Source organism: Rhincodon typus, chromosome 5 (assembly GCF_021869965.1).
Source record: "Rhincodon typus isolate 14 chromosome 5, sRhiTyp1.1, whole genome shotgun sequence".
NCBI lineage: Eukaryota > Metazoa > Chordata > Chondrichthyes > Orectolobiformes > Rhincodontidae > Rhincodon > Rhincodon typus.
In genome coordinates, this window is record NC_063336.1 from 4,529,128 (window position 1) to 4,552,756 (window position 23,629).

The following is a 23,629-nucleotide window of genomic DNA, read 5'->3' on the forward strand; positions in this document are numbered from 1 at the left end:
GCGTGAATTATCGGAAGGTCAATGCCATAACTAAATCGGACTCATACCTAATTCCAAGGCTGGAGAACTGTATAGAAAAAGTTTGACAAGCCACTTATATCATAAAGTTGGACTTACTGTGTGGTTACTGGCAAGTACCTTTGTCAGGGAGAATGAAAGAAGTTTCTGCGTTTGTAACCCCAAATGGGCTGTATCAATTTAACGTAACGCCCTTTGGAATGAAGAAGGCACTAGCCACATTTCAAAGACTTATGAACAGAGTTGTGGCAGGATTGATTAATTGTGCTGTCTATATAGATGACGCTGTGGTCTTTGGCCATTCATGGAAAGATCACATGGTACATTTGGCAGAACTCTTTAAAAGAGAGACAAAACTGGTTTTAAGTTTAGCAAAAAGTGAATTTGTGAAGGCAGAAGTGACATTCTTGGGACATAACATTGGATGTGGAAGGATGACCCCAAAGAACATAAAAACAAAGGCCATTGAGGAATTTCCAGGACCCTCCTCGAAGAGATGCTTCGATTTTTGGGACTGAGCGGAATCTACCGGAAGTTTGTGCCAAACTTTCGTAGCATCGTGGCACCACTGATGGATTTGCTAAGGAAGAATACGAAATTTCAGTGGGTGTACAGAACAATGCCAGGAGGCATTTGAGAATTTAAAAGCAGTATTAACCGCCACATTAGCTTTAGCCACACAGAATTTCTTGAAACCATTTAAAATCACTATGGATGCTAGCAATATAGGGGTTGGAGCTGCGTTGATGCAGGAGGATGATGACGGAATTGAAAGGCCAATTGTTTAATTTTCAAAGAAACTCAATATTCATCAGAGAAAATACTCCACCATTAAAAAAGAACCATTGAGTTTGGTACTGGCGTTGCAACATTTTAATGTTTATGTTACAAACGGAGACAGTTGTGTATACAGACCACAACACGCCCACCTTTTTAGAAAGATTTAAGGAAAAGAATACGAGACTATTTCATTGGCATCTCATGTTATAGGTTTTTAATTTCCAAATTGTACATGTTGCAGATCGTAAAAATGTGTTTTGCAGATAGGTTATCATGGGTTTAAAAGAAAATGTGTAGATAAGATTGAACTGGTACGGTCCAATGGTATATGTATGCGGAATTAGTGTGAAATGTATAACTTTAGATTGCTGATCTCTGTATTTCACGATAATTGTATTAAGATTTAGAAAAGAAAAGAAACCATCTTTTTATAATGATGGTTCATATTTTTCTTATGGACGGAGGTGTTACAAAGTTGCGTAGAGTACTCGTGAATTGGAAGGCAGGAAGTTTACAAGTACTGTGCACAGACAGTGTCCGAATTGACACAGTTTGTATCGAACAGCCAAGCAGCATTTTTACCAAGGCAACAAGTTTGAATTTGGCCATTAAAGTTAAACCAAGCGCTCAGCGATTCAAAGCCAATTGAATTTTTAAAAAACTGATGGTGTTGACAACATCGAACCAATACTACGTAAGAAATACTATTATGTAATTAGGCGTATAAAGATGAGGGCATCAGGAAAATCGGGAGAGAGCCAACTGCAATCTGAGGGGAGTTATGATGGCTTCATTTGAAGGAACTGAGGGCATTTTGGCTGAGTTTGCAGATGATACGAAGAAAGGTGGAGGGACAGGTAGTATTGAGGAGGCAGGGAGGCTGCAGAAAGGTTTAGACAGGTTAGGAGAGTGGGACAAAGAAATGGCAGATGGAATACAACGTGGGAAAATGTGAGGTCAACCACTTTCGTAGGAAGAATAGAGACATAGACTATATTCTAGACATATGTTCTAAATGGGGAGAAAATTCAGAAACCTGAAGTACAAAGGGACTTGGAAGTCCTAGACCAGGATTCTCTTAAGGTAAGCTTGCAGGTTGAGTCAGTAGTTAGGAAGGCAAATACAATGTTGGCATTTATTTTGAGAGGACTGAAATATAAAAGCAGGATGTACTTTGAGGCTTTACAATTCTCTGGTCAGACCACAATTAGAGTATTGTGAGCAATTTTGGGCCCCATACCTCAAAAAGGATGTAGTGGCCCTGGAGTGCATCCAGAGAAGGTTCACGAGAATGATCCCAGGAATGTAAGGTTTGACATATGAGGAATGTTTGAGGACTTTGGGTCTATACTCGATGGAATTTAGAAGGATGAGGGGGAATCTAATTGAATCCTACAGGATACTGAACAGCCTGGACAGAGTGGATGTTGGGAAAATATTTCCATTAGCAGGAGAAAACTAGGTCCTGAGGGCATAGCTTTAGAGAAAAGGGAAGACCCTTTAGAATGGAGATGAGGAGAAACTTTTTCAGCCAGAGAGTGCTGAATCTATGAAATTCATTGCCTCAGAAGGCTGTGGAGGCCAAGTCATTGAGTATGTTTAAGACAGAGATAGGTTCTTGATTGTCTAGGGGATCAAAGGTTATCGGGAGAAAGTGGGAGAATGAGGTTGAGAAACTTACCAGGCATGGGTGAATGGCGGAGCAGACTCAGTGTGCCAAATGGCCTAACTTCTGCTCCTATGTCTTATGGTTTTATGGTCATACCAGAGTCACATCTGCAGCCTGTCCCCCTAACTTATGAATCCCCTATTACTACTGTTCCTGCCCTGCCTTTCTGCCCTCCTGCAGTCAGGTCGCTTGTGGTGCCATAAACTTGGCTCTGTCTGCACTCTCATGAGGAACCAGCACCCTCATCAGCTTCCAAAATGGAAAACAGATTTGTGAGCAGGCCCCCAGGGGGGCTCCTGCACTACCTGCTTGTTTCTGTTTTTGTCTGGTTGTCCCCCATTCCCTTCTATCTTCCACTCCCTTGAGCTGTAGTTTGACCACCTCTTGAAACATATTATTCAGGTACTTCTCAGCCCATAGATGTGCCACAGTGTCTCTAGCCACTGTTTGAGCTCTGAGTCACTGACCTCAAATTTGTGCAGTTAGGAGCACTTCCTGCACACATGGTCATCTTGAATGCCAGTAGGATCCATAATTTCCTACATATGACAGATTAGAAATTCCACTCAGAATGTTTTGGCCTCAACATTCTGAGATCCCCATCATTCTTCTGAACTCCATTGAATATAGTGTTAACCAATTCATTCACCCTTCATACGTCAATCCTCCTGTCCCAGAAATCAGTCTGGTAACTCCCCCCATAACCAGAATATCTTTCTTCTGATGAGATCAACACTGCACACATTAATCCAGGTGCAGTCTCACCAAGACCCTGTACAATTGCAGCAAGACATCTCTGCCCCTGTATTCAGATCCTCTCCCTATGAAAGCCAATTTACTATTTGCCTTCTTCACTGCCTGCTCCACCTGCATGCTTATTTTCAGTGACCAGTGTATAAATGTACCCAAGTCTCATTGCACCGCCTCCTTTCCCAATCTATCACCATTCAGATGATAATCTGCCTCCTGTTTTTGTGACCATAGTGGATAATTCCGCATTAATACTTCATCTGCTATGCATTTGCCCATTCACTTAACTTGCTCAAGTTACACTGCATCTCTGTCTCCACCTCATACTTCACCCTCCCACCTAGCTTTGTGTCATCTGCAAACTTGAAATTGTTACATTACATTTAGCTCTCTCATTTGAATCATTGATATATATTGTGAATAGCTGTTGAGAAAGCACTCATCCCTGAAGTGCCCCAATAGTTGCTGCCTGACGCTCAGTAAAAGACTTGTTTATTCTTACTCTTTTTTTCCTGCCTGCTAGCCAGTTCTCGACCCATGTCAGCATTCAATCCCCAATTGTACGTACTTTAATTTTACATGCTAAATCTCTTATGTGGGACCTCATCAAAAGCCTTCTGAAAGTCCAAGTAAACCACATCCATTGGCTTCCCCTTGTCAACTCTCCAAGTTACATTTTTTCAAAATTCTAGGAGATTTGTCAAGCATGATTTCCCTTTTGAAAATCCATGCTGACTCTGTCTGGTACTGTCACTGTTTTCCAAGTGGTCTACTGTTACATTGGCTCTCTCTGATTCTTCCTTTCTGAAGAAGGGTCCCGACCCAAAACGTCAGTTTTCCTGCTCCTCTGATGCTGCCTGGCCCGCTGTGCTTCTCCAGCTCCATACTGTGTTATCTCTGACTCCAGCATCTTCAGTTCTTGCTATCTCTCATGATTTCCTTTATTTAGATTCAGTGCTCTAGTCTCAGAATCACCTACATTACTCTCCATCACAATAATGAATTCTGCCATATTATCGTCACTCTTCACCAAGGAGCCTCACACAGCTAGATTAGCCAGAGATAACAAGGTGCAGAGCTGGATGACCACAGCAGACCAAGCAACATCAGAGGAGCAGGAAGGCTGACGTTTCGGGCCTAGACCCTTCTTCAGAAAGCCAGATATTCCTTTCTCATTGCACAATACCCAGTCTAGGATGGCCTGTTCTTTAGTTGGTTCTTCAATGTATTGATACAGAAAACCAATGCGTACATATTCCAGGAATTCCTCTACTCGATGCTGTTACTGGTTTGATTTGCACAATCTATATGCAGATTAAAATCACACATGATAACTGCCATACCCGTTGTTTCTTGCATCTTTAATTTCCTGTTTAATGCCTTTCTCAATGTTACTGCAATCATTTGGTTTGTTCTATATAACCCTGACTCCACATATACCACATCTACAGTATTGTCTTCATCAATAATTTCTGTTACCTCTTTAAAGATCTCTTGCAAGTTAGGCATGATTTTATTCCCTTCACAAATCCATGCTATCTCTTCCAAAATGTCCTTTACTTTCCATGTAACTATTAATTTCAGCCTGAATAATTGTTTCTCAAAGTTTCCTGCCACCAAAATTATACTGGCTGGTCTGTAATTTCTAGCCTTACATTTACAATGTTTCCTGAAAGGGTGTAATATATGCAATTTTCTAGCCCTCTGATAACCCAGTTGAGGGAAGATTGAATAATTATTTACAGTTCCTCTGCAATTTCCACACACTTCCTTGAATATCTTTAATTCATTAATCTGAATTTGCTGTCTTATCAACTTTGAATATAAAGAGCTTATCAAATACTTTCTCTTAATTTTAAACTCCTCCAGTGACTGATTTTCCTTCTCTGGCACTATATCCTGCCTCACAGGTAAAGATAGATCCAATGTATTTAATATCTCTGCCAGGACTCCTGCCTCTATTAGAAAATTCCCCTTTTGTTCGCTAATTGTCCATGCTCTTCCTTATTCCACCTTTTTACTATTTATGTCCCAAGTGGAGTGGAATTTAAAATCCTCCATTATCATGACAATATGATCTTCGCACTGAACTGTATTTTGTTTAAGATTTATTGCTCCAAAAACTTCACACTATCAGGAGGTCTATGCAGTATACCAAGTAATGTAGTAGTCTTTGTTCCTGAGCTCCAGCCAGATTGATTTTATCCTTGAACCCTTAAGGAAAATCTGCAGTGTTCTCGTTAGCCACCTATATTACCATTTCGAGACAACAAGGTGCAGGGCTGGATGAACACACAGGCCAAGCAGCATCATAGGAGCAGAGAGGCTGACGTTTCGGGCCTAGACCCTTCATCAGAAAAGGGGGAGGGGAAGGGGGTTCTGAAATAAATAGGGAGAGAGTGGGAGGCGGATAGAAGATGGATAGAGGAGAGGAAACAAACAGGTTGAAGAGGCGGGGATGGGGCCAGGAAAGGTGAGTGTAGGTGGGGAGTTAGGAAGGGGATAGGTCAGTCCAGGGAGGACGGACAGGACAAGGGAGCGGGATGAGGTTGGTCGGTAGGAGATGGAGGTGCGGCTTGAGGTGGGAGGAGGGGATAGGTGGGAGGAAGAACAGGTTAGGGAGGCAGGGATGAGCTGGACTGGTTTTGGGATGCGGTAGGGGGAGGGGAGATTTTGAAACTTGTGAAATCCACATTGATACCATTGGGCTGCAGGGTTCCCAAGTGGAATATGAGTTGCTGTTCCTGCAACCTTCGGGTGGCATCGTTGTGGCACTGCAGGAGGCCCAGGATGGACATGTCGTCTGAGGAATGGGAGGGGGAGTTGAAGTGGTTCGCGACTGGGAGGTGCAGTTGTTTATTGCGAACCGAGCGTAGGTGTTCTGCAAAGTGGTCCCCGAGCCTCCGCTTGGTTTCCCCGATGTAGAGGAGGCCACACCGGGTACAGCGGATGCAGTATACCACATTGGCAGATGTGCAGGTGAACATCTGCTTGATGTGGAAAGTCTTCTTGGGGCCTGGGCTGGGGGTGAGGGAGGAGGTCTGGGGGCAGGTGTAGCACTTCCTGCGGTTGCAGGGAAAAGTGCCGGGTGTGGTGGAGCTGGAGGGGAGTGTGGAGCGGACAAGGGAGTCACGGAGAGAGTGGTCCCTCCGGAAAGCAGATAAGGGTGGGGAGGGAAAGATGTCTTTGGTGGTGGGGTCGGATTGCATATGGCGGAAGTGTCGGAGGATGATGCATTGGATCCGGAGGTTGGGGGGGTGGTACGTGAGGACGAGGGGGATTCTTTTTTGGTTCTTATTGCGTGGACGGGGTGTGAGGGATGAGGTGCGGGAGATGTGGGAGACACGGTTGAGGGCGTTCTCGACCACCGAGGAGGGGAAGTTACGGTCCTTGAAAAACGAGGACAACTGAGATGTACGGGAGTGGAATGCCTCATCCTGGGAGCAGATGCGGCGGAGGCGAAGGAATTGGGAATAGGGAATAGCATTTTTGCAGGAAGGTGGGTGGGAGGAGGAGTATTCTAGGTAGCTGTGGGAGTCGGTGGGCTTGAAATGAATATCGGTTTCTAGGTGGTTGCCCGATATGGAGACAGAGAGGTCCAGGAAGGGGAGAGAGGTGTTAGAGATGGTCCAGGTAAACTTAAGGTTGGGGTGGAAGGTGTTAGTGAAGTGTATGAACTGTTCGAGCTCCTCGTGGGAGCACGAGGCGGCGCCGATACAGTCATCAATGTAACGGAGGAAGAGGTGGGGTTTAGGGCCGGTGTAGGTACGGAAGAGGGATTGTTCCACGTAACCTACAAAGAGGCAGGCGTAGCTTGGGCCCATGCGGGTACCCATGGCTACCCACTTTGTCTGTAGGAAGTGGGAGGAATTGAAAGAGAAGTTGTTGAGGGTGAGGATGAGTTCGGCTAAGCGGATGAGGGTGTCAGTGGAGGGGGACTGTTCGGGCCTGCGGGACAGGAAGAAGCGGAGGGCCTTAAGGCCATCTGCATGGGGAGTGCAGGTGTAGAGGGACTGGACGTCCATGGTAAAGATGAGGTGTTGGGGACCGGGGAATTGGAAGTTCTGGAGGAGGTGGAGGGCGTGGGTGGTGTCACGGACATAGGTGGGGAGTTCCTGGACCAAGGGGGAGAAGATGGAGTCTAGATAGTTGGAGATCAGTTCGGTGGGGCAGGAGCAGGCGGAGACAATGGGTCGACCAGGGCATTCAGGTTTGTGGATTTTGGGAAGGAGATAGAAGCGGGCAGTGCGAGGTTGGGGAACGATGAGGTTGGAGGCCGTGGGTGGGAGGTCACCTGAGGTGATGAGGTTGTGGATGGTTTGGGAGATGATGGTTTGGTGCTCAGGGGTGGGGTCATGATCAAGGGGGCGGTAGGAGGAGGTGTCGGAGAGTTGGCGTGTGTCCTCGGCGATGTAGAGGTCAGTGCGCCATACTACAACTGCGCCTCCCTTGTCCGCAGGTTTTATGGTGAGGTTGGGATTGGAGCGGAGGGCTGCACGTTCTGCGGGGGAGAGGTTGGAGTGGGTGAGTGGGGTGGAGAGGTTGAGGCGATTGATGTCTCGTGAACACCTTGCAATATGGAATATTTAGAACCCAGTACAGTTTTCCTTGAACCAGATCTCTGCATTGCCACAACATCATAATCCCAGTACTTAAAAATTTATTCATGGGACTGTCTGGCCAGCATTTATTGCCTATTCGTAGTCGCTGTTGAGAAGGTGGTAGTGAGCTGCCTTTTTGAATCATTGCAGACCACGTGCTATAGATTGACCTACAATCCCATGGGGGAAGGAACTCCAGTATTTTGATCCAGTGACAATGAAAGAATGCTGATATATTTCCAAGTCAGGATGGTGAGTGGCTTGGAAGGGATCTTGCAGGTGGTGGTGTTTGCATGTATCTGCTGCCCTCTGGATGGAAGTCATGGGTAGAACATGCTGTCTAAGGATCTTTGGTAAAAGTGCATCATGTAGATAGTACATACTGCTGCTACTGAGTATTGGTGGTGAGGATGGAATCTTGTGAACATGATGAAAATCAAGCAGTCTGCTTTGTCCTGGATGGTGTCAAGTTCCTTGAGTGTTGTTGGATATGCACCCATCCAGGCAAGTTGGAGGTATGCCATCACATTCCTGACTTGTAGACATTATGGACAGGCTTTGGGAGTCAGGAGATGAGTTACTCATATTCCTAGCCTCTGATCTGCTCTTGTAGTCACTGTGTTTATGTGGTGAGTCCAGTTGAGTTTCTGGTCAATGGTAACACCCAGAATGTTGATATTGGGAATCAGTGATGATAACACCAGTGAATGTTAAGGGGTGGTGTTTAGCTTGACTTTTATTGGAGATGGTCATTGCCTGTCATTTTTATGATATGCATGTTACTTGCCACTTGTCAGTCCAAGCTTGGATATTTGACCAGATCTTGTTGAATTTGAAAATGGACTGCTTTAGTATTTGAGTAGTCATGAATGGTGCTGAACATTGTGCAATCATTGGTGAACATCTGATCGTATGATCGAGGGAAGGTCATTAATGAAGGAGCTGAAAATAGTTGGGCCCAGGAAACTACCCTGAGGAACTTTTACAGAGATGTCCTGCAGCTAAGATGACTGACTTCCAACACCCACAACCATCTTCCCATGTCCCAAACATGACTCCAACCAGCAGAGAGTTTGTCCCCGATACCCATGGACTCTAATTTTGCAATGGCTCCTTGATATCACAGTTGGTTGAATGCAGTCTTCATAGCAAGGGCTTTTACTGTCACCTCACCATTATCATTGCATGGTAATCTGTTTCTGTAACTCACAAATCATATTAGCTATAATTGGTACAATCATATATGTGCAGTGTAATTCTGATTTAGATTTAATTACTTCGTTACATTTTCTTTCAGTCCAACTCCACCTGTTAACTTGACATTCTCTATTCTAGTGCTATCTTCCTATCTGAGTACTTCATGCACCTTGGTATTAATCTCTAATATTCTGTCCTGGTTCCCACACCCCTGCTTAGTTAATTTATCTCCCCAACAGCAAAACATCCCACAAGGAACTCAGTTCCAGTTTTATTCAGTTGCAACACGTACAGCTTGTACAGGCATCATCTCCCACAGAGCCAGTCCTCGTGTCCCAGAAATCTAATGCCCACTTTCCTGTACCGTTTTTCCAGCCATGCATTCACCTGCCTTATCCTCCTCTTCTGTACTAACTTGCAATTAGCACCAGGAGTATTGTGGAGATTGCTAATTTTGAAATCTTGTTTGTTAATTTTCTGTCAAATTCTTCAAATTCTGATTGCAGGACAACACCCCTCTTCCTACTTAAGTAATTCATGCCAATAATACCATAATTTCTGGCTGTTCACACTCCTTCACAAGAATGTCCTCTACCCGTTTTATAACATCCATGACTCTTTCACCAGGGAGGCAACATCCCATCATGAGGTCAAATCAACTGGTACAGAAATGCTTCCCTAATGAAAAAATCACTACTGCTCCCTCACCTTACCTTCCTTCCCTCAAGATAAGATCATAGGGGGTTGAGGTAATTTATTTATCTGAATGGAAGATTGGTTAAGCTACAGAAAGCAGAATGGATTTTTTTCTTGTTGACAAGATGTGATTAGCAGGATGCCACAGGATTTAATGCTCAGGTCCCAATGATTTACAATCTATATTAATGACTTGGATGTCAGGAAAGAAGATACTATAGCCAAATTTCAGTTGACATTAAAATAGATGAGAGAGTAAGTTGCAATAAAAAAATAAGAAATTTACAAATGAATATGGATAGGTTAGGTGAATGGGCTATATTTACCAGATGGGGTTCAACGTGAATAAGCATGATAACCATTTTGGTTGGAAGAAGAGAAAGGCAACTTATTTAAATGGAGTGAAAGTTTGGAGATGGCAAGAAGTTTTGGCAGAGGTCTCTGGTTGTCCTCAGAATGAATCAGGTAAAACTGGTATTTAGGTATAGCAAGTAATGGAAGGCAGATGAAATTTAGGCATTTATTTCTGAAACAATAGAGTATAACAGTAGAGAAGTGTTGCTGCAACTGTACAAGGCATTGGTGAGACCACAATTAGAGTATTGCTTATACTTTTGGTCCCTTTACTTGAGGAGGGATGTATTTGTGTAGAGGCAGTTCAGAGGAGATTCAATAGATTGATTCCAGAGGTCCGGGGTTTATCTTATGAAAAAAGATTGAGCAGTTTGGGGCTAAATCTCTTTAGAGTTTAGAAGAATGAAAGGAGATCTAATTACATCATATACCATGTTAAACAGGATCATCAAAGTAAATGAGAGGATGTTTCTTCTTGGGGCAGTCTAGAACAAAAGGTCATAGTTTTAGGATAAGGGGTAGCAGTTTAAATCAAAAATGAGGTGAACTTGCTTCTCACAAAGTGTTGTGAATCTGTGGAATTCACTAGAACATAGAACAATACAGCACAGGAACGGGCTCTTCAGCCCACAATGTTTTGCCGAACATGACACCAAATTAACCTAATCCCTTCTGCCTGCCCTTCATCTATGTCCCTCCATTCCTGGCATGTTCACATGCTTTTCTATAAGTCCCTTAAATGCCGATATCGTGTCTGCCTCCACCACTACCCATGGCAGCGGCTTCCACACTCCTTTCACTCTCTCTGTAAAAAACCTGCCCCTCGAATTTCCTTTGAACTTGCCCCCCCACCTAAAATGCATGCCCCCTAGTATTAGACATTTCGGCTCTGAGAAAAAGATTCTAACTGTCAACCCCATCTGTGCATCACATAATTTTATATATGTCTATCGAGTCTCCCCTCAGCGTCCACCGTCCCAGAGAAATAAACCCGAGTTTTACTAGAAACAAAAACAGAAGTTGCTGGGAAAGCTAAGCAAGTCTGGCAGCATTTGTGAAGAGAAATCAGAGTTAATGTTTCAGGTCTGGTGACCCTTCCTCAGAGTTTTTCTAGCCTCACCTTATAGCTCACATTCTCTAATCCAGGCAACATCCTGATAAACCTCTTCTGCATCCTCTCCAAAGCCTCCACATTCTTCCTGTAATGTGGTTACCAGAATTGAACGCAATACTTTTAAGTGTGGCCTAACCAAAATCTTATAAAGCTGCAACATGACATCCTGACTCTTGTATTCAATTCCCTGATCAATAAAGGCAAGCACGCCATATGCCTTCTTTCCTTCTTCATCTACTTGTGTGGCAACTTTCAAGGAGCTATTCACGTGAAGTAAGCATGCAGGTGCAGCAGGCGGTAAAGAAACCAAATGGTATGTTGGCTTTCATTGCGAGAGGTTTCGAGTACAGGAGCAGGGATGTGTTGTTACAGTTATACAGGGCCTTGGTGAGGCCACACCTGGAATATTGTGTGCAGTTTTGGACTCCCTTTCTGAGGAAGGATGCTCTTGATCTTAAGGGAGTGCAGTGAAGGTTTACCAGGCTGATTCTGGGGATGGCGGCCTGCCGTATGAGGAGAGATTGACTAGGTGAGATTGTTTTCGCTAGTGTTCAGAAGAATGAAGGGGGATCTCATAGAGACTTATAAAATTCTAACAGGGCTGGACAAGGAGGAGGAGGGAGGATGTTCCCGATGGTGGTTGTGTCCAGAACCAGGGGTCACAGTATGAGGATTCGGGGTAGACGATTTAGGACTGAGACAAGGAGACGTTTCTTCACACAAGGAGTGGTGGGCCTATGGAATTCGTTACCACAGGAAGTAGTTGATACCAAAACATTGAATGTATTCAAGAGACGACTAGATATAGCAGTTGGGGCGAAGGGGATCAAAGGTTAGGGAAAAAAGCAGGATTAGGCTATTGAGTTGGACAATCAGCCATGATCGTGAAGAATTGCAGAGCAGGCTCTAAGGGCCAAATGGCCTCCCGCTGCTCCTATTTCTATGAACACCAGGATCCCTCTGTACATCGTTGCTGCTCAGGGTCCTACCATTAATATTATACTTTTCCTTATTTGATCTCTCAAAGTCAGCACCTCACACATACGCGGATTAAACTCATCTGCTATTTCTCTGCCCATATCTGCAACTGATCTAGATTCTGCTGTATCCTTTGACAACTTTCTACACAATCCATAATTTCACCAATCTTTACATTGTCTGCAAACTTACTAACCCGCCCATTTTTATTTTCATCCAAATCATTTATTTATATCACAAACTGTAGAGGTCCAGTACGGGTCCCTGTGGAACACCACTAGTCACGGACCTCCAGCCAGAAAAGCACCCTTCCACCATTACTCTCTGCCTTCTATGAGCAAGCCAATTCTGAATCCACGCTACCAAGTCATGCATCTTAATCTTTTAGATGAGCCTACCATGAGGGACCTTGTCGAAAGCCTTACTAAAATCCATGTAGACAACATCCACTACTCTACCCTCATCGATCACCTTCGTCGTCTCCTCGAAAAATTCAAACAAGTTAGTAAGACATTGACCTGCCCTGCACAAAGCTGATCCTAATTAGGCCATGCTTTTCCAAATGTACGTATATCCTATCCATGAGAATTTTCTCCAATAGTTTCCCAACTACTGATGTGAGACTCACCGGTCTATAGTTTCCTGGATTATCCCTATTTCCCTTCTTGAACATGACTCCAGAGTTGGTGGAGGCTGGGACATTGAGTAAATTTAAGGAGGAGGTAGACAGATTTTTGATTTGTTGAATGGTTGAAGGGTTATGGGGAGTAGGCAGGAAAGTGGAGTTAAGGCCAAGATGAGATCATCCATGGTCATATTGAATGGTGGAGCAGTCTCAAGCGTCTGAACTTCCTACTCCTGCTCCTAGTTCTTATCTTCTTATGTCGTCCTTTGTGCTTTACCACAGTTGGTTCCACAGACTTAGCACTTCCAATATTTGTCTGATGAAAACTACCCTCATCACTATCCAGGATGAAAAAACAGTTAGTGAACAGAACCTCTGGAGACACCAAACCATTTGCCCGTTGCTCTGAGACTATTGGCAGTCAACCACTCAAAATCTTTGTCGGGATTGTGATGGCCTAGTGGTGTTATTGCTGGACTATTAATCCAGAGATCCAAATAATTTCCCAGCAACCTGGGTTTGAATCCTACCGCTGCTAGGGGCAGAAAATTTAGAGTGAATATGAGGAAACATGTTTTCACACAGACAGTGGTGGGGATCTGGATTCATTAGCTGTAAGGGTGAGAGAGACAGAAACCCTCAGAACATTTAAGAAGTATTAGATGTACACTTTCCATGCAAGGCTATCGCGAAGGGCAGGAAAATGGCATTAGAATATTTAAATGGTTGTTTTTGACTGGCACAGATTCAATGGGCAGAAGGGCTTTTTTCTGCATTGTGGACCTCTGTGACTATGATGGAGATGTCTGGAACATTGTCTCTAGGGTATGATTCACTGACTATTACTATGTCAGTCTGTTGCTTGACCAGTAAATGAGGCAGCTCTCCCAGTTTTGGTACTGGTCCCCAAATGTTAGTAAGGTGAGCAGGGCTATGTTTCCCAATGATGTTTCTGGTGCCTACGTTGATGACAAGTGGTTCGTCTGTTTTAATTTCTTTTTTGAGAATTTCTAGCTGTTGTTAAAATTGTTTTTCCTTTATTCATTCATGGGATGAGGGCATCACTGGCTAGGCAGCACTTAATATTCAACCACATTGTTCTAGATCTGGAATCATAGTGTTCTAAGGTGAGTGGCAGAAGATTTAGAGGACATGGCGAGGAAAAACCTTTTCACCCTAATGGGAATCTGAAACTTACTGCCTGCAAGAATGGTAGATTCGGAAACCCTCATAACATTTAAGAAGTATTTAGATTTGCATTAGTGATGCCAAGTATACAGGGCTCTGGACCAGGTGTTGAAAAATGGGGTTAGAACAGTTAAGTTTTTGATCTGACAGGCCAAAGGGCCTTTTTTCTGCACTATACATATCTATGACTGTGTGACCCACCAATTTTCATGTCATCCACAAATTTACTGATCAACCCTCTAACATTCAAGTCTAAATCATTTCTATACTACAAACAGCAAAGGCCCCAACACTGATCCCTACGGAACACCACGAGATGCAGACTTCTAATCACAAAACAAATTACTGTACAATCACCCTCAGCTTCGTGATACTCAAAGAATTCTGGATCAAGTTAGCCAAATTTCCTTGCATCCCATGGGCTCTTGCCTTTGCTATCAATTTTCCATATGGAACCTTATCAAAAGCCTTGCTAAAGTCCATGCAGGGTAAGTCAAATGCATTGCCCTCATCTACATACAGTATTCTTAAAAAAATTTAATCAAGTTGGTCAGGCATGACCTCCCCTTAAAAAAACTCATGGTGATTGTCCTTGATTGGTCCCTTCCTCTTCAAGTGCACATTAATTCTATCCCTCAGAATTGCTTCGAATAGTTTCCCCATCCTTAAGATTAGGCAAATTGGCCTGTGGTTTCCTGGCTTATTTTTTCCTCCCTTCTTGAACAATGATACCACATTGGCTGTTTGTCAGTCCTCTGGCACCTGTCCTGCATCCAGAGAGGGATTGAAAATTCTTGCAGCACCTGTTCAGGTGGAAGTTGTGTCGGTTATTGTGCTTTTACGTTGGCTGCCTTTTTTTCCTCTCCAGCCTGTCCTTCCTTGAGTGCCCCTTAGAAGTGTCCATGATCTCCCACATGCCACAGGATGGCTTGGCAGAATTCATCTGTCATACCATTAGGTTACTTTCAACTTATTTTAACTTCACGTAGTTTATTTTTAGTATCGTACTGTTTACTCTAAATTGAACATCAGTAGAAAGTAGAAATTCCTCCTGCTTGCCACAAATCAGCTCCTTCTGCAGTGTCTGTGAATTTTTAAGTTTCTTGTGCTAACTGAGAAATTTCCATTTTTTTAAATTAATGTAGTTGAAACACAATCCCTAATTGCAGCTGCACAACAGCCAATCACCTCAGGACTTTTCTGTGATGTCACTGTTGCTAAATTTCCCTGCTGCTGAATTACATTCTGGAGGCTCTGTTCTGTTTGCTTCTGTGCTTGAAGGTAAGACCTTATTCTCCCGACTCTCTGTCATATTGTTTCAGAAGTTGTTGTCCGCTCCCTCTCCTGCTTTTTATGAAGCTGCTGATCTCATGCTCTGTCCTGTTCTTATTGAAGCTGTTGTCCTCACTTTCTTATGTCATTTCTGTAACTGCTTTCCCAACTCTCTTGCAATGTTTTAGAAGCTGCTTCCCAATCTCTCTGCCACTGTTTATGAAGCTGCTGTCCCCACGTTCTTCTGTTGTCTTCCATCCATGATCACTTTCTAGATGCACCTGTAATATCCTAGTTCATACTGCACCCTACATTGCCACTACCGTTTGTTGGTTCTGAGGAAGAGTCATTGGACCCAAAACATTAACTGTAATTTCTCTCCACAGATGTTGCCAAATGTGCTGAGGTTACCCAGCAATTTCTGATTTTGTTTCTGATTTACAACATCCGCAGTTCTTTTGGTTTTTGCAAAATGTTGGTATTTGGCGTAAGCTGGGTCTTATATGTAAATCACTGAAAATCAGCATATATTTAGAAATACCAGTGATATGGTTGACGTAGTTATAAATAGTCTGCCAGAAGAGTGGTGGAGGTGGATTCCATGGGAGTTTTCAAAAGAGAACTGGACGTATATTTGAAAGTAATTAATTTAGAGGGCTACGGAGATAAGGCTGGAGAATGGGACTAGCTGGATAGCTCATTTGGGACCACTTCAGGTACAATGGGTCAAGTGGCCTCCTCCTATACTGTAAAATTCTATGATTTTATTCTATGATTCTAAGTAATAAAGTAACAAATGATAGTTTAGTGTTATCGAGCCTTTATGCATTTGCACTGAGATTACTCTGTACAGCTTAGTCTCCTTATGTAAGGAAGGATGTACTTCTGTTAGAGAGAGTACAAGAAATGTTCTCTAGGTTGATTCCTGCAGTGAGAGGTGTTTATTATGAGTAGAGTTCATGTGGATTATACCTATATTCCATAAAATTCATAAGAATATAAGATAATCTAATTGAAATAAATTATATTCTTAAAAATCTTGACAGGATGAATGGTCGAAGGATGTTGCCTCTGGCTGGGAAGTTGGGAGCACAAGGTCTCATGGTCATAATGAGAAGTTGGTCATTTTGACAGAGATGAAGGGGAATTTTTTCACAAAGCATATTGTGATTCTTTGGAGTTAAGATCTGTCAATGCAGAATTATTGACATAAATCATACTATTTTTGGTCAATAAGGGAACTAACAGATATAGAGGCATAGCGGACAGGTGGAATTAAGGTAGACTAGACATGTTAATACTAAATGGTGGAATAGGGTCAAACAGTCAATTGGTTAATTGCAGTTGGGTTAGCCATATAAATACTATCTCAGAAGTCACATGACACCAGGTTATAGTCCACCAGGTTTATTTGAAATCACAAGCTTTCAGAGTGTAGCCCCTTTATCAGGTGAAGTGAGAGAGGAGCACCCAGATACAGAATTTATAGGCAGAGAGATCAAGAGTAGAGAGATCAAATGATCATACAAATGGTGTGAGTGGTGTCGAATAATAAGTCTCTGCAGGTGATCAAAAGTGTCAGATGGTGTGAGTAAAGTGTTAACAGCTGAATAACAAATGAAGGGATGACCTATAATCTGATTAAATGAGGCAGAGAGATAATTACAAAAAAATTTAAAAATAACGTGGTGCTGGAGACAAACCAAATGACTGGAATAACATGATAGGTATAAAAATCACATGGTGAATATCTAACCAAAGCAATGAGTAATCCAAAACTGTACAAACTATTTAAGGTAGAGAGATCATACCAATTTATCAAGGTGATAGTGCCAAAACAGGACAGTAAGGAAAATTTTACGGGTACACACCAGTGTGGTGGGGTCAAGTAGCATGACATTTCAGAACCCGACAAGATTTCTTCAACAGCTTATTCCAAACCCCAGCCTCTATGACTTGCTGAACAAGAGTAGCAGCCTCAATGGAACACCAGCACAACCAAGGTCCTCTCCAAATCACTTGCCATCCTATAATGGCCATTATTGTTTACTCCTCATTCAACAGCACTGTGGAAGAGGTGGTCTTCCACCTTTTTGGGATAATTAACAATTGGCAACACTTTTTAGCCTTGCCAGTAACACCAACCAACCCATGGATAGAGAATTTTTTTTTTTAAATTTACACCCAACAAAAATAAAAGCTCAACAGACTGGAAAGGGAATGTCTGTTCTATATGGAAGCCAGCAGTCATTAAATACTAAAATGGATCTTAGTGCAGTGCAAAAGGGGCTTGTAATGAGACAAGGAAAAACACAAAAAATAGTCCAGACGAGTCATAAATAACAATATCTATTATGGCATTTAGTGTCTGAAAACACGGAAGCAGTGATTATGTTCTGAAATTGTTCAAATCAATATTGAGCCTGGAAAGGTGAAAAGTGTTGTTCTCAAACGTTCGCTGAGTTTCACTGAAACTGATATGTTAAGTAACTGGGAACTAGGGGTTATGCTTGTTACTGATTGCATTATTTTACAAAGTGATAACTCAGTCTGGTTTTAATCTGTAAATGGTCTTATCATTGTAGAAAATATTTTAGACAATGTTTAAGAATGTTTTCATTACTCACTATATGTTGGTTTCAGAATGTTACTTTTAGCTATTTTAATGACATATTTGCGGTACAGTAAGCTCGCGATTGGAATATTACTTCATGGATAAAAAGTGGAAGAATGCTGTCAGCTATAATCTTCTAAGTACTCATTTTTGTTTCAGAAAAATTCTGACATTCTTAGAAGTCCACAAGGCATCTCCATCGTGCATATGTACAACAAAATCGCTTATGTACTGGTGAAGTTTGAAGTGTTACATCATAAGGCATGGACAAAAGAAATTTCAACTGTACAATATTGTGAGTACATAATTCCTTTGAAGAAAACCATGCTGATATACTATGGTTAATTTTGAGATAAACTTTACAGGTGATCAATTGTGGTGCTGGGGCTTCATGCAACGGGAGTGCATACTGGGAATTTGACGGTGAAGGTTCAAATGCATAACTTTCCATTCATTATAATTTCTGAAATCTACACAGCCAGCATTCAGTATTTTCTAATACAAACACTTTATGCTGAGGTTCGTGTCTTTAATTTGCAACCTTTTTTGTGGAGAAGCACAGTTAAGCTCTAATTCTACAATCATGTTAAAATATGGTTTTAGGTCCTGGTGTTCAGAACCTACTTGCACTTTTTGTGTTTGATTGATAATATGAAATCCAATGTGGCCTCCTAATTTTTATAACTTACTTAAGTTTCTTACTCAAGATTTTGAGGAGGTAACATATTATAGATAAGGGAGAACTGCTGAATTTACTATATTTAGCTTTCCAGAAGGCTTTTGATAAGGTGCCACATCGTAGGTTATTGAGGAAAGCAAAAGCTCATGGTGTACAGGAGTGGCATATTGGCATGAATGGAATATCACCTGGCGAACAGGAAATAGAGAGAAGGTATAAGTGGATCTTTTTCAGGTCAGCAAGATGTAATGAGTGTTGTGCTACAGGGTTTGGTGCTTGGATCTCAACTGTTTATCAGTGAAGAATGGAAGGTATGTTTGCCAAATTTGCTGATGTCATAAAGCTAGGAAGGAAAGTAAGTTGTGAAGAGCACACAATGTGATTACAGAAAGGTACCCATAGGCTGAGTATGCAAATAGAGTATAATATAGTAGTACATAATACAATAATATAATATCTAGTACAGTGGGGAAATCAGATGCAGTCCATTTTGGCAGAAAGAATAAAAAGAAGTGTATTGATTAAATTGTGAGAATTGTTTGACCTGATCCAATGAGATTTCATGGGATCCAGAGTCAATGTTGAGGATTCCCAAGGCAATTCTGTCCTGACTCTATATCAGTGTGCCAACATCCTTGATAGATCTATTCTAAATGTGATGGTGCTGACTGGGCATTGTGTATAAGATATGATTCAGTGAGAATAACTATGTCAAGCTGTTGCTTGTCTCACTAGTGCATCAGCTCTCCCAATTTTGGCATTTTAAACTAACTAGTGAAGTCAAAGAATCAAAGCTATTGACAGTAGGGGATTTGATGATAACACCATGGAATGTTAAGCAGTATTAGTTACATTGTTTCTTTTTAGAACTGTTTATTGCCTGGCATTTGTGTGGTATTAATGTTACTTTCCACTTGTCATATTGTCCAAGTCTTCTGGCATTTGGACATGGACTGCTTCAGTATTCAAGGCATCGCGAATGGTGCTGAGCATTATGCAATCTTCAGCAAAAATCCCCACTTTTGACTTTATGATGGATGAAAGTCATTGATGAAGCAGCTGAAGATTTGGCCAAAAGGGGTTAGACAGGTGATTGATATTGCCTTGATGACCGGCCCTCAAAATAAGGGGAGGTAGGGGAAAGAAGATCCAGAGGGATGAGACACACCGCCTCCTTGAGGAAGACCAAAACTTCCCTTACATTAGTCCGAGGAAAGAACAAAGACTTTTGGAACTGAGACCAACAGAAAAGGGAATATGGCCACTGGGATGTGGGAGTGGCTACTTCTCCATTCTACAGAACAGTTTTGAGATTGGTAAAATATTCTCATCTCCCACAGTATGTATATTTCCTTTCTTTGCCTAATTAACTCATGTAACACATCAAAATTGCTGCTTCTCAATAAATGATCAGAAAATTGCATTAAATTGTCAAATGCCTACATCGGGTTAATAGGATCATGTACCTTCTAAAATCAACAAAATTTATTAGAGCATAAAGAGGAAACCATGGATGTAATGTCCAACGCATCATCCTCCGACACTTCCGCCATCTGCAATCTGACCCCACTACCAAAGACATTTTCCCCTCCCCACCCTTATCTGCTTTCCGGAGGGACCACTCTCTCCGTGACTCCCTTGTCCGCTCCACACTCCCCTCCAGCCCCACCACCCCCGGCACTTTTCCCTGCAACTGGAGCAAGTGCTACACCTGCCCCTACACCTCCCCCCTCACCCCCATCCCAGGCCCTAAGAAGACCTTCCACATAAAACAGATGTTCACCTGCACATCTGCTAATGTGGTATACTGTATCCGCTGTTCCCGTTGTGGCCTCCTCTCCATTGGGGAAACCAAGCTGAGGCTTGGGGACTGCTTTGTGGAACACCTACGCTCAGTTCGCGACAAACAACTACACCTCCCAGTCACGAACCATTTCAACTCCCCCTCCCACTCCTTGGACGACATATCCATCCTGGGCCTCCTGCATGGCCACAATGATGCCACCCAAAAGCTGCAGGAACAGCATCTCATATTTCGCTTGGGAATCCTGCAGCCCAAGGGTATCAATGTGGACTCCACAAGCTTCAAAATCTCACCTCCCCAGACCGCATCCCAAATTCAGCCCAGCTCGTCCCTGCCTCCCTAACCATTCCTCTCACCTCAAGCTACACCCCCATCTCCTACCCACTAACCTCATCCTGCCTCCTTGACCTGTCCGTCCTCCCTGGACCGACCTATCCCCTCCCTAACTCCCCACTTACATTCACCTTTACTGGCTCCAACCCCGCCTCTTTGACCTGTCTGTCTCCGCTCCATCTATCTTCTCCTTTATCCATCTTCTATCCGCCTCCCCCTCTCTCCCTATTTATTTCAGAATCCCCTTCCCCTCCCCCATTTCTGAAGAAGGGTCTCGACCTGAAACATCAGCTTTCATGCTCCTCTGATGCAGCTTGGCCTGCTGTGTTCATCCAGCTCTACACCGTGTTATATCAGTGGATGTAATGTATTTGGATTTTCAGAAGCCATTCAATAAGCAACCAAGCATTAGGTTACTTAATAAAATAAGAACCCATTGTGTTAGAGATTATATATTAGCATTAATCAAGGATTGTCGAACTAATAGAACACAGGAAGTTGAGGTGGTGGGGTACGGGGGCGGAGCGCTTTTCAAGCTGGCAACCTATTACACTAGAGTGTTGCAGGACTAGTGCTGGGGCCATGTGATTTACAATAGGTAGAAGTGGTGAGGATGACACACAGAGCCTAAAAAGGACAGACAGGTTAAATGATTGGACAAAAATCTGACAGAATATAATGTGGGAAAACATGAGGTTGTACACTTTGGTCAGAAGACCTGAATATTATTTAAACGGTGAAAGACTACAGGAAGCTACAGTACAGAGGTATTTGGGAATCCTGCATAAATCTCAAAAACGATAGCATCCAAGTTCAGCATGAAATAGAGAAGGCAAATGGATTGTTAGCCTTTTTATTTCAGAGGTAATGGAGTATAAAAATAATTACGTCTTGTTAAAACTATACCATGTACTTGTGAGACCATTGCTGGAATAGTGTGAACAGTTTTGTGCCTTTATCTAAACAAATATCCACAGGCATTGGAGGCAATCCATAGAAGGTTCACTTGGCTAATCCTGGGTATGGAATGACTGCTTTGAGACGTTGAGTAGGTTGGGCCTGTACTCACTGGACTTTAGAAGAATGAAAAACAACCATACAAGATTCTTAGGGGACTTGGCACTGTAGATGCAGAAAGGTTGTTTTCCCTTGTGGAAGAGTGTAGGACCATAGAAAATCTAAGAGGGTTAACCATTTTAAGACAGAGACAAGGAAGAATTTCACATCTCTGACTCAAGTGAGTTTGTAAAACTTTTAACTGCAAAGGGCTGTCAGGACTGAGTCATTAAGTATATTCAAGGCTGAGATAGATTTTAAATCAGTAAGGGAGTTAAAGATGATGGGAAAAATCCAGGAAAATGGACAGTCTGAAATAACTGCACAGAAGCCAGTATCCCATCACCAAGTCGCCCTTTATTTACATGTGTACAGTACATGGGGTCCAACCAGGCAGCTCAGAGCCAGTCTCCAGAATGAGGAGATTCTCTAAATCTTCTGCCTAGATCTGTCAGCCAGGGCTCCCTGATTGGCCCAGGTTAACGACCCCAATCAACGATCTCATACACAATGAGATCCACCTGATCCCAGTTCCAATCACTGCATCCCTCCCCCCACTAGGTCCAAAGATGTAGGCCTGTTCTTTTACTTCTAGCTTCTCCTGGGGCGTTTTCACCCCAGGTCCGGTTCCTCCGACTCCGACTCACATACAGGTGGCATGTACCAGACCGTAGCCTGTTGCTTGCGCCCAGAGCGTCCCAGAGTGTCTTGGGAGAGTTTCCCCCTCTCTTTCAGGTGGTAAAAGTATTGAGACTACATCCATCTTGGATTCTGAGGTTTCTTTGACACTAGATGGAGGGGGAGAGCCCACAGTTTTTGACAGACTTTCTGGCCATTCTGAGGGGCTAGGTATGTTTAGCTCCTGCCCCGTTTGCAAGGTAGCAGCTTTCATGTGATCCACACGATTGTTCAGGATTGCCTCACCTACCCGAACTTTGTATATCATGGGACCTGACCTTGTGTCAACCATACTTTATACCCATGCAGGGCCATTTCCGTGCTTTGGACACCAAACTTTGTCCCCTGAAATAAAACTGTCTCTCTCACTTAAAGGAGGCATATGGCCAGTATTGGTATTCCTGTTGACGTTTCACACCCGCCCCCGCCCCCCAACCCCAGGTCCAGGAATATCAGGTTTAACCTATGGAGTCTTCCTCTCATCAGCAACTCTGCTGAAAGCGAGACAGTTTGATATCGAGTGAAGTTGTAGCTGTTTCCAACCAAACATAGGTGTACCTTCCAGGTGTGCGCTCTCCTGGATTACGGGCCTGTGAGTTCTCTTACTCAGGCCGCCGTTGCTGTCTTCAGTCTGCATACCGCAGCAACTTCAATGGATTGCCAGCCCAAATCCTGAAGAACATTTTATCTATTTGGCCAAGCTCCCATTCTTCACTAGCCACATTTTCTAGTGACAGTTATAATGCCAGTTTGAAGTCCAGTTGAGTTTCGGTTAGTAGGCGCTTTTGCATAATTACATCATTAATCCCACATACCAAACGGTCTCTCAGCATCTCATTCAGGGTTAACCCAAAATCACATGCCTCTGACAGTTTTCTTAGCCTTGTCAAAAATCCTGATATCGATTCTCCTGGTTCTCAAACAGCTGAATAAAATCAATAGTGTCTCAAAATTAGAGGAAGCTTAGGGTCATAATATTCCTTAACTAAATCCGTCAACTGCCTCAGGGAAAGTTCGGCTCCTAATAACGCAAAATGTTGCAAGTCTTGAAGCAGTCAGAAGAATTAGTCCAGAGATAGTAGGAACTGCAGATGCTGGAGAATCTGAGATAACAAGGTGTAGAGCTGGATGAACACAGCAGGCCAAGCAGCATCAGAGGAGCAGGAAAGCTGACGTTTCGGGCCTAGACCCTTCTTCAGAAAAGACCCTTTTTCTGAAGAAGG

The 23,629-nt window shown here is 43.0% G+C and overlaps 1 protein-coding gene across 1 annotated transcript in view; it reads left to right on the top strand.

The window, feature by feature from the left end:
• Positions 1-23,629, top strand: part of LOC109930964 (dynein axonemal heavy chain 8-like) — a 2,199,840-nt gene that overhangs the window by 1,477,229 nt on the left and 698,982 nt on the right. Inside the window, 1 exon segment of the mRNA XM_048596622.1 lies at positions 18,016-18,151. Coding sequence (XP_048452579.1) covers positions 18,016-18,151 — 136 coding nt within the window.